This window comes from Neoarius graeffei, chromosome 4, assembly GCF_027579695.1.
Source record: "Neoarius graeffei isolate fNeoGra1 chromosome 4, fNeoGra1.pri, whole genome shotgun sequence".
NCBI classification, from domain to species: Eukaryota; Metazoa; Chordata; class Actinopteri; order Siluriformes; family Ariidae; genus Neoarius; species Neoarius graeffei.
Window position 1 is genome coordinate 81974382 of NC_083572.1, and position 11688 is coordinate 81986069.

General features: G+C 42.7%; 1 protein-coding gene across 6 annotated transcripts in view; it reads right to left on the reverse strand.

Moving 5' to 3' along the window:
* Positions 1 to 11688, reverse strand: part of evi5b (ecotropic viral integration site 5b) — a 183098-nt gene that overhangs the window by 68225 nt on the left and 103185 nt on the right. For all 6 annotated transcript variants that reach the window (XM_060919831.1, XM_060919827.1, XM_060919826.1 and 3 more), the window contains 2 exons: positions 11447 to 11636; positions 1525 to 1749 (listed from right to left, as the gene is read on the reverse strand). In XM_060919831.1, the coding sequence (XP_060775814.1) occupies positions 1525 to 1749; positions 11447 to 11636 (415 nt within the window). The remainder of the gene's footprint in view (positions 1 to 1524; positions 1750 to 11446; positions 11637 to 11688) is intronic.

Sequence of the window (11688 nt, forward strand, 5' to 3'; positions counted from 1 at the left end):
TTTTAGCTTGGAATGACGAGCTCTGGAATTGTAGTGTTAAAACGGACTTTTACGTGACATCATCACAACTGCAGATTTGTTTACGCAGCCATACTGCTGAGCGAGCTTTGTGTTTGCCAAAGACCAGCACAAGTGTATGCGAGTGATTGTAAGCCAAATTGAGTAAACATCTGCAGATAAACTTGTCGAAGTTACATCTAAAAGAACAATGCCAGAGACCTGTAGTGCTTTTGGGTCTAAGAACCAAAGTGGAGATAAGCCTGGTTTAACTTTTCACCGCTTCACAGTGAACCCAGAAAGATGAGAAAAATGGCAAGCTGCAGTTAAACAGGATGCCAACGAAGCATTCCCGTGTGTGGAGAGCATTTTATATCCAGTTAGTGTGAAAGCTCTGTTCAACGTTAAAATGTCTATCTGGATGTGCGCTTTGGACGTGATTTTCTTAAACCTAATGCTTGGCCTCAACTAGCAGCTTGTTTGTTATGTACTGATAATGCAGACAAGGCTAAACACGACAAAATATGCTATATCTAGGACCTGGCTTGTTTATTACTGTTCGAAGTCCATGTTTGAGCTTACCTTTATCTTAATAAGGTATTTCTTTCTCGAGAATTTCCCTTAACATTCCAGCACGAAACCTCCCTTGAAATATCGGTAGGCATCTGTACTTTTGTAGGCCTTTAGCATCGCCAGTGTATTTCAAAGTCCCAAATACTAAATAGTTCAGGATGTCGTAGTGTCCCAAAACCGATAGCTGGTTTACCAAACACTTTTCAAGTGGAATAAATACATTTGTGGGTAAATTAAGAACAACAAGCCTTTATTTTTGTCACATGTACACTCAAGCACAGCGAAATTCCTCCTCTGCATTTAATCCATTTGAAATGGCGAACAGGCATGCGTGCGCACACTGAGTATTGTGCAGAATAAATAAATGCATTTGTGGGTAAATTATATAGACCTGTGATGTCTGCATGTTTCAGCTTTTTGGACGTAATCTGATTTGCTGGTATGATCTACCGTAAATGCATCATTTCAGAGAGATTGTACTGACTGCAGTGGTCTCAGTTTTCATTATTAGCAGTCACAGCTGTTTGTTTGCCCGGCAATATGGCGGATGCGTGATAAACAAAAATCTGTGAAAGACCTCTCCAAGTATTGAAATACAGATCAGCAAGAAACACAAGATCTGTCTGTCTAATGAATACTTTTACAGGCCTTACAGCTTTTATTATAGGACCAGGATATTCTCAGGTGTGGTTGATGTTTATGATTAAAGAACATATTAAATATGCTTGAATGAGGCCACAGGGGTTTCACTGTTATTACATAGTACTGATGACTTGTAAGACCACTACACTTTGCATTGGCAGCAACATCATTCACATGTTATTTAGCTAATTTCGGTATACTAACTGACTCCTGCTGCCAAGAATGACAGCAAGAAGCAGCTGGTACGAAAGCAATGAAGTTCTGAAATCCATGAACCGTCATCAAAAAGCAGAAGAGTTGAAGAGGGCGTACCTTCATGACGTTAAAAAGTACCTCCTGGCCCAGGCTGTCCTTCTCCTTGAAGAACTCGTGCTCGGGATATGTGCGGGCGATGTCTCTGCGGATCAGCTTCTCGCAGGGTGACGTCATCTTCAGCAGTTCTGAGTACTGGTCCTTTATTGGCAAATTCTGGGCACTACAGAGAAGCTGCCACACTATCGCCCGGAAGTGATGCGGGATGCCCTTCCTGACCAGGTCCTGTACAGAGGTGCGATACAAAGGTGTGATATGTATGAGACCATGGTTAGAACTAATGAAAACTGCCAAGCGACATGAGAAGTAATGACCAATGGGAATGAAAGACGGTCAGACACTTCTCCATATTTCCTGGGAAGGGTCTCGGGTGATTTTGATGTTAGTGCATCAACACAGCACTTTACAGATCGTAAGGTTAACGTAACTTGCCATGTGAACACTTAATTCCAATAAACTGGCTGCTTCGATCGTATAGTGATCACATTTGGTTTATTGAGTGTTGCTAAATAAATGCATCACGTACAACAATCCCCATTAAAAAAAAAAAATGCATGAAAGAAACAATTTCATTAGCTACAGTATGCAGTACGACTGAAACCAAAGCAACAAGCAATGAACTCGATTCAGTTTAGAAAAGTCATGCAAATGATGCAAGGGGGAAATGAATACATTTTTTTTTTAAAAAAGGTAAAATTTCATAATGCTCACAGTATGAATGCAGGTTAAACACTCAATAATAATAATAAAACAGCTTCTGCATACCTCTTTACAAAAAACATCATGTCACTTTCATGATGTACTTTCATGCTTCTAAATATAATCTGGTTCAAGATGTTCAGCAAAGGGAGTTAAGGGTTCCTGCACAACACCGCTGACACGATTTTATCAAACGATGAGAATACTGAAATCAGGCTGCTAAGCTCTACAGCTGATCAGTCCAGCGAGGGGCTGAGACTGAGACACACGTTCACAGATGCTCATGTGCAGACACACACTTGTATCGAAATATAGAGGAGTTTTATTCCCATCTTTAATAAAGAGTGTGGGCTTTCAATTTGAGAGCAGTATTTATTTATTTCACATTCAGATACTGCAATGCTGCTCGCTCTCTCTCTCTCGCTCACACACACACATACACACAAATAGTCCCTGCTCATTCTCAGACTGCTTGTGTGCGCGCTCGTGAATCTTCTGCTCGCAGATTTCTGCGCTCTCTCGGATTTTGGTGTTCCGACCCTATCAAAATTCACGATAGAATGCAAGATATGATGTTGACCAATGAAATCATCAGTGCCTCCTTGAGTGTGAGAGCAGGGGGGTTTGAGAGGAATCATTACAAAATATGAATGTGAAATGAATAAATCCTCTCAAATTGAAAGATCACGATCTTGATTAAAGATTTGGGGGGGGCCTCCATCCAGAAACTCCACACACACCTGAGAATTTGGTTCTCCGTGTTGGTTACATGCCGACATTTCACTCACAGTTCACCAAATACATGCTGGATGTCTTGAAAAGCAAGAAAATAAATATCTGCTGCTTTTGGAAGCAGAGAAAGCAAACCATACAATGAGGAAACAACCCTAAACTGTTTAAGCCAAGCTCAACACCGTCAGAGGAAGCTAATTCAAATAAACCTACAGCATGTAGGTCACTATGGCTGGTTTTGGATCAGGTTTTGACTGACTTTTACTTTGAGTCAGGAGCACTTTCTAAACTCATCTCATGTAGCCGCTTTATCCTGTTCTACAGGGTCGCAGGCAAGCTGGAGCCTATCCCAGCTGACTACGGGTGAAAGGCGGGGTACACCCTGGACAAGTCGCCAGGTCATCACAGGGCTGACACACAGACAGCCATTCACACTCACATTCACACCTACGGTCAATTTAGAGTCACCAGTTAACCTAACCTGCATGTCTTTGGACTGTGGGGGAAACCGGAGCACCCGGAGGAAACCCACGCGGACACGGGGAGAACATGCAAACTCCACACAGAAAGGCCCTCGCCAGCCACGGGGCTCGAACCCGGACCTTCTTGCTGTGAGGCGACAGCGCTAACCACTACACCACCGTGCCGCCCCACTTTCTAAACTACAAGATGAATTGTTCCCTGTTCTGTGTTGAGGCCACGCACCCACACACTGAACAAGAATCTAATCTATAGTCGAGCACACAAGCTTTGCCCCATATGGCTCGATGTTAACTTGACAAAGGCAGAGCACGGGAGGGAAAAACGTGTAAAAACTGAACACCACCTCACAGTCATTGAGGAGAGTTACTGAAGGTTCACAGCTTTTCTAATATTCTCTCCAGCCACCTTATAAAGGAAGAGTCAGAGGTGAAAGAGGCGCAGGGTAGCCATTTACTCTAATTAACCGCTCTCACTCATTCCTTTTGTCTTTTGGAAGAAGATAACGTAAAACAAATCTTCACGGTTACCATTTTACTTTTCTATTGCAACTAATGCATTACAAGTTTACATTTAACTCAGTTTTCCCCCCTCATGAAACATTGCATTACTTTGTGCTAAATGTTCATTTGAAAGCTAATACGTGACGTTCCCAGTTTTGTTACTAATGATCGGTCCAATTGCACTGCTTCGCTTTGTTAGAATTGATGAATTCATAAAATGCAGTCGCCTGCAGAGGTGGACAAAGTACCCAACTTCATTACTGAAGTCAAAGTACAGATACCGCTGGTCAAATGGTACTCCGATACAAGTTGTACAGTCAAATTTTTACTCAAGTTAAAGGTCTGATGACACGTTTTTGACATCTTTGGCGATGTTTTATAACATAAAAAGTAATTCCCGATGATCCATATATTAATTCACGAAGGCGCCTATTTTTACAAGTTATGATAAAAAACGCGGCTATTTGGGCAAATTTGACAGGGCTGCAGCACCCAGGAGACGAAAGAGGAGGGGATGGATGGATGGATGGATGGATGGATGGATGGATGGATGGATGGATGGATGGATGGATGGATGGATGGATGGATGGATGGATGGATGGATGGATGGATGGATGGATGGATGGATGGATGGATGGATGGATGGATGGATGGATGGATGGATGGATGGATGGATGGATGGATGGATGGATGGATGGATGGATGGATGGATGGATGGATGGATGGATGGATGGATGGATGGATGGATGGATGGATGGATGGATGGATGGATGGATGGATGGATGGATGGATGGATGGATGGATGGATGGATGGATGGATGGATGGATGGATGGATGGATGGATGGATGGATGGATGGATGGATGGATGGATGGATGGATGGATGGATGGATGGATGGATGGATGGATGGATGGATGGATGGATGGATGGATGGATGGATGGATGGATGGATGGATGGATGGATGGATGGATGGATGGATGGATGGATGGATGGATGGATGGATGGATGGATGGATGGATGGATGGATGGATGGATGGATGGATGGATGGATGGATGGATGGATGGATGGATGGATGGATGGATGGATGGATGGATGGATGGATGGATGGATGGATGGATGGATGGATGTGCCTTCGCGTTGTGTTGCCGGCTTTTGCTCCAAAACCCACAAGGATGGGGTAAGTTTATTCAAGTTTCCCAGAGATCCCGAGCTGCATGCGAAGTGGGTGAAGCAAGTCAGGCGCACTCGTGACAAGTGGGAGCCCTCACCAACATCCGTCCTGTGCTCTGAACACTTCGATTTGGATTGTTTTGACACCCTTCCCAGCTTACAAGAATCGCTTGGGTGTGCAGTTCAGCACAAACGTGTGTTACTACCATCAGCAGTGCCTACAGTATTCCGGAGGGGGTCTACTAGTAGCTATGCTGGATCCAGCAGTCGCCTGGGACAAGCCGACTCCTCCAAAGACAGTCCTCCTGTCAGAACATATGTTGAGAAACGACATAAGATAAAGGTACGTAGCGCTATAGAGTGCTCTGACATGATGCTAAAAATAGTAACCATGCGGTCTGCGCGGCCATCTTGGAAGTGACTCGCTCCAGAGCGCTCATAGAGTACACATCATAGATTACACATTCATGATAATCATAAATGTAATCATAAAGTCGGCGTGATATCAGTCATGCATTTGCTTGTGAAAGCTTGCGGCTTTCATGTAACTGCCGCCTAGCAACGAGAGGCAAAGGGTAAAGAGGGTAGGCTATCATAGATTCTATTCGGAAGAGATCAACACATGATTGCTTAAAAATTAGGTATTTTAACAATTTGCATCTGTTTTGTGATTATCGTGACACTTGTGTGTTATATAGAACTGTATGTCTTATCAGCACATCGAGGATCTTCCACCGGAGGCTTTAGCAAGTACTCGTAGCAACACTACACTTTGCCATGCGTTGTTAGGGAACGGTAGCAAGTACCCCGATGACTGACTTCAAGAATATGTAGAAAAAATTTAGAAATTATACTTTCCAAAAGTAATTTGAGCTTAGTGTATTGCATTTCCGTTTATATTGTAGGTTCTTGCTGATGTTTTTGCGGAGTATGACGCAGCTGCTGAATCAGAAGCGGCAGAGTTTGTATGTACTAGTTGTGAACATTCACATTATTATCAATCTCATTTATTTAAAATCATGACATCATGATCACTGCTTAAAGTACCAGTATTTGGTTGTTCTTTTGTTCAGAGGAAGAGCTAGCACTACAGAGTTCACCGGCATTTTCATGCGCCATTTCCACTGAGGGGCGGCACGGTGGTGTAGTGGTTAGCGCTGTCGCCTCACAGCAAGAAGGTCCGGGTTCGAGCCCCGGGGCCAGCGAGGGCCTTTCTGTGCGGAGTTTGCATGTTCTCCCCGTGTCCATGTGGGTTTCCTCCGGGTGCTCCGGTTTCCCCCACAGTCCAAAGACATGCAGGTTAGGTTAACTGGTGACTCTAAATTGACCGTAGGTGTGAATGTGAGTGTGAATGGTTGTCTGTGTCTATGTGTCAGCCCTGTGATGACCTGGCGACTTGTCCAGGGTGTACCCCGCCTTTCGCCCGTAGTCAGCTGGGATAGGCTCCAGCTTGCCTGCGACCCTGTAGAAGGATAAAGCGGCTAGAGATAATGAGATGAGATTTCCATTGAGTAGAACAGCCAGTGAACCGCAGCGTGTTCCTCCGCTGACGTCACAGCATGGCCGCGAGCCACGGACCCAGTTTTCTTGCGCTGTGCAATTAAAAGTTGGATATTCGCGTAACAGCTTCTTTTCACGTAATTATAACAGAAATCTAACATGTCTGCCATCATGTATAGTTTATTTAATAAATTGCATAGAGTCATGTTCGTGTCATCAGACCTTTAAAAGTACTGAAGTCCTTGCTTTTAAAAATACTTCAGTATTAAAAGTACATTTTCTGTCGATGCATTGTCGTATTAATCCCACAACGCTTACAAAACCTAATGCCTCTGAAGCAACAGACTGGATTTACTGACTAGCTTGTAGAACCTATAGAAAACACCTTTAAACACAGATTTCTACATTCTCTTTATTTGGCAAAATTATGCTGAAACATATTTCTGAAAGGACTTCAGATAAGTTAACATTATTCATGTTAGCGCAACTCCGTTTTCACATGCTAACTAACAGCGTCCAAGTTAACTAGCTATGCGTTAACGTTAGCTGTGGACAAGTTGATGGCAACTTGGTGAGCAAATCCATAGAAAGTCATCTGACTAACCAGACTGCATGGCTATTGCAACGTTATCGCTATCTCTAAAAGCACGGACAACTTCATTGCAAGCTTTCTCTTGGAATAAAACATTTACATACAGTACCTCAGTGTGCTTCTGCAGGTTGGACGGCGAGTTTTTGTAGGCTGTGATGTGGTTCGTTTTTGGCAAACAATGAAAACAAAACAAATCTTCAATCCTTTCAGAAACCTGAAACATGGGTTCTAGGTATGGCCCTGGGTGCGTGCATTCCCCAGAAGAACCGCCTCCTTCCCTTTTGCCATCAACTCATCATGTTCAAATAATGTTGCTGAGAAATCAGTGAGCTCGATTTTATACAGTCTATGGCTGTGACGTGACCCGACCCTAGTGATTACTGATTGTTTTTTTTGCAGGGGACACCGAGAAAGCCGATCACGTTTTAGAAAAGAAAAAACATCCACTTTCAAAGCTGCTTCATAGCAACAAGTAACGAGGACAGTGATAGAAATGTACTGGAGTGAAAAGTACAACATTTGTCTTTCAAATGTAGAAGTAATAAGTTTCCAAAAAAAAAAAAACCCTCAAGTACATACATGTCAACCCCTACGGATTTCCTGTATTCCCTGCGGATTTTGGCATTTTAAAAATGGTACGGGCGTAGTGGTATTCAACTACGGATTTTTCTACATTTTCACCTTAAAATTATTTTGATTTATTACCGTCAAAAAAATCGTCATGAAATACGAAAATGCATGGGAGCCGCCATTTTCTACATTTAGAATTACTCAACCGGTACTTCCGCTAGTACCAACAAGCCATTCCGAATGTCTGAGCATGCACAATTGTGATTTTCCTGCACACCGAGCGGGAAATAACAGCACATGTAGCATAACAATAGACAGGTCAAGATGTCGGCACCACCGAAGAAAAAACTCAAAACATCTAAAACTGGAGGTCGCTTTCTTCCCGAATGGACAGAAACATTCAATGGAATAGTTATCGCTTCCAAAATGGGTGCTGAGTATGTCAACTGCACAATTTGTTGTAGAGACGTGAAAGTGTTTGCCTCTGGAATTTACGACGTGAGGGAACACATGAAATCTCAAATGCATGTGAAGAATGCAAACCAGAAAAAGAGACAGCCGTCAATTAATTTCTTCACGCAAAAGCCAGCAAAGGTTGTATCTGACATTAGGTATTAGGTAAGATCTGATACATTTTTATTATGCATGAAATATTACGATGGATTTGGTATGGAAATTATGGATTTCTTTACCAGGGAGTACAGGTGAGAGCCGTGAGGGGTTGACATGTATGAAAGTACAGATACTCAAATAGTGTACTCAAGTAAATGTACTTCGTTACTGTCCACCTCTGGTCAACTGACAGGTTAAAATCAGGGCTTTGAACCAGAATTTTTTTCCTATTGGTTCGTTCCGAACAGAAACGGAATTTCAACGTTTCCGGTTTTGGGTTCCACCATTAAACAGACGTTCCCGAACCGGTTAGAACAAAAAAATTTCGTTCCCGGAACGGTTAATTACGTTCCCTGTCAGCTGTTTAACAAATGGCTATAAAAGTTATGTCTCTGTCTCATCCAGCTTAAGCCAAATGTAGGCTAATTCTATTACAACCTTCATTAAATAAGACAAGAAATAATTCAAAACAACTATTATTTCAAATGTTGGCGATTTGGATTCTCAGTATGTCTTCCCATCTACACAAACAGAAAAAGTGCCAAAAATGAAAGATAATTCGTTTAGTGCGTTACCAAAGGCTAGTCAGGCCCTATAGAGGGCTACCGCATGACGTCACCGCGCTGCGAGATTTTGTTAGGCGCCATATTGGAAGACCAAGTACACATCTATGCAAGTACATACATACATAAAACAAACTACACCTGAAATGTAGCCAGGGCCGGTTCTGCCCTAATCTGGACCCGGGTGCAACATCGCGCAAACAACCCCCCCCCCAAAAAAAAAAACACCAGTCTAAATCAGGACAACCATCACATAACTATAACTATAAACATTTTATATCAACTATTTTAACTAAATGGGCTATAATAAATCAGCCTGCAGGCAGCCACGGCGGGCTGCCTCAGAAAAGTAACCATTTGTCCTACCTTAAAACTCGTTTTGCATTTTCTGCCTCCTTTTTTGTATTTTCGACCCTCCGTTTATTTTCTTTCCTTTTCTGAAAACCCGATTTGTGTCCAGACATTTTGTTCTGCTACCAACGAACTAACTCGTCAGGTCTCGTCTCTCGAGCCCGCGATGATTCCCGTGGGAAGGGCAACAACTGATACATTTTTACAAACAGCCAATAGGGAGGTTGCATCGTTCAGGCTCTTCTTTGCTCAGACACTCAGTAATGCACTTATTATCACATGGAGACGTGATAGTAGTCCACCTTCCCGCTCTCTCCATTCAGTCAGCGACCGTCACACAGGAAGTGAACCCCAGCGGGTCATAGAAACTTGCGCAGGAGAAGAATGACTTTTTTATTTGTAGGCTACGGAAACTTTGAGGAACGAAATAAAAACCGGTATTAACCGGTTACCATTATTTTTAATAAGCGTTTCTGTTCTGGAACATAAAAAATAATAAAGTTTCTGGTTTCGTTTCTATTCCATGTGAAATAGAAAAAGTTCCCGGTTTTCGTTCCTTGAACCGGTTCAAAGCCCTGGTTAAAATATCAATGCTTTTTGATTGTAAAAATAAAACTGAGCACAAAAATCAAGAAAGAGGAAAGAGAAAGAATTGGACATGGCAATGCTCCCACTATTATACAGTGGATTTTTTATTCATTTATTTAATAAATGCTTTCTGGCTTTCTGGTACCTCGTCTCCCTTCCTTGGCGGTGAACCCCAGCTGGTAAGACTTAAATTATCATAACTTGGTTATCAAAAGGCAAAATGGTTTTGTGTTTAATTTATTTCTTCATCATCATCATCATCATCATCAACTGCTTTATGCTGGCAATTGTCAAAGTGAATCCAGAGCCTCCACCGGAGGGGGTGAAGCAAATTGAATTTCTTCAATTTAAATGCATACACTGGTTCCACGTGATTGAACAGAGTTACATTAACATGATTTGTTTTCATGCATCCAACATGATTTGATCAGGTATTTTCAAAGCCCTGAGTAAAACGGAGGCCTGCATTCTCACACAAGTGTGCTCAAACCCGGGCCGCTGTCACTGTGGGACAGCGTTGTGATTTCCCCACTGTGCTATTATACCGTACTATGCTTGCTTTAATTAGATTCATTTTCATCCTCCAGTCATTTCTTCGCATCAGTGCCAACATCAAGATTTCATAATATAATTGGCCTGCGCCAATACAACATGAACCGATTTCTTTCAGTTACATAGAGTGAATGTAGTCATCAGCAACTTGACATTTAGTTGAAGCAATTAAATCACATTTGGATGAGAAACTTAATATTTTTATGTAAACTAGACGTAATGTGTTCTCTTAATCGTGCATTCGAGTTTGGCGTAGTCCGAGCGGCCACGCACGGAGCACGCTGTGCGCATTCTTGGGACCCAGTTGTTATGGGAAACACCTGATGCTGATTTGAGCGCAATCAGCACATGCATATAAGGACACTTTTCACAGAGACTTTGCGAAGTATTCTGTCAGGCATGCGGCGGTAGATGGATCCAAGTGCAGGAAGACTGTTTATTAGCAGGCGTGATATTTACAAAAACAAAACTTGAGGCAAGGTCCGAGTAGCAAAACACAAATAGTATTTAATCTGAGTCATAAACATGGCTAGAAACAAACGTGACCACGATAAGAATACTTCGCAAGGTCTCTGTAAAAACGGTGTCTTTATATGCACGTGCTGATTGCACTCAAATCAGCATCAGGTGTTTCCCATCACAACTGGGTCCCAAGAGTGCACACAATGTGCTCCGAGCACATGACTGAGCGTGGCCGCTCAAGCACACGAAGGCGTGACAGTCAAGTGCTCGCCTGCTGTGTGATCACAACTTTTAGCTCGCCTGTACATTGCCTCATTTTCATCAGAAACCCATCACCAGCTGTAATGTGACCATAGCTTAAAGTTTCACCATTGCTGGGAACGTACACATTTAAATGTGCTGGATTTATGCAAAGCATGTTACAAGACAGTAATATATTAAGCCAAGTCGCACTACCGACTTAACGTGTGGCACAAAAGTTTTGCTGCTGTAAAAAGAATCTGAAAATGTAATGAGTACATACTTTTTTTTTTTTGGTGGTTTTACCTTCAACTGTTTCTCCTTTTTCTTGCGCACCTCCTCCCACTCGTTGACGATGCGCCCCCACAAGATCCATGAATCCTCCTCCAGGGGCGAAAGGTTGGAAGAGGCTGAGGAGCTGGACACCAGCGAGGAGCCACTGTTCCTCCGAGAACCGTTCACTGAGCGCAGGGATTTACTGTCTATCTCCAACAACCTGCAGAACAAAGCACCACCAGGAAGGATAAACATCAGGCTTCTGCGAGAAA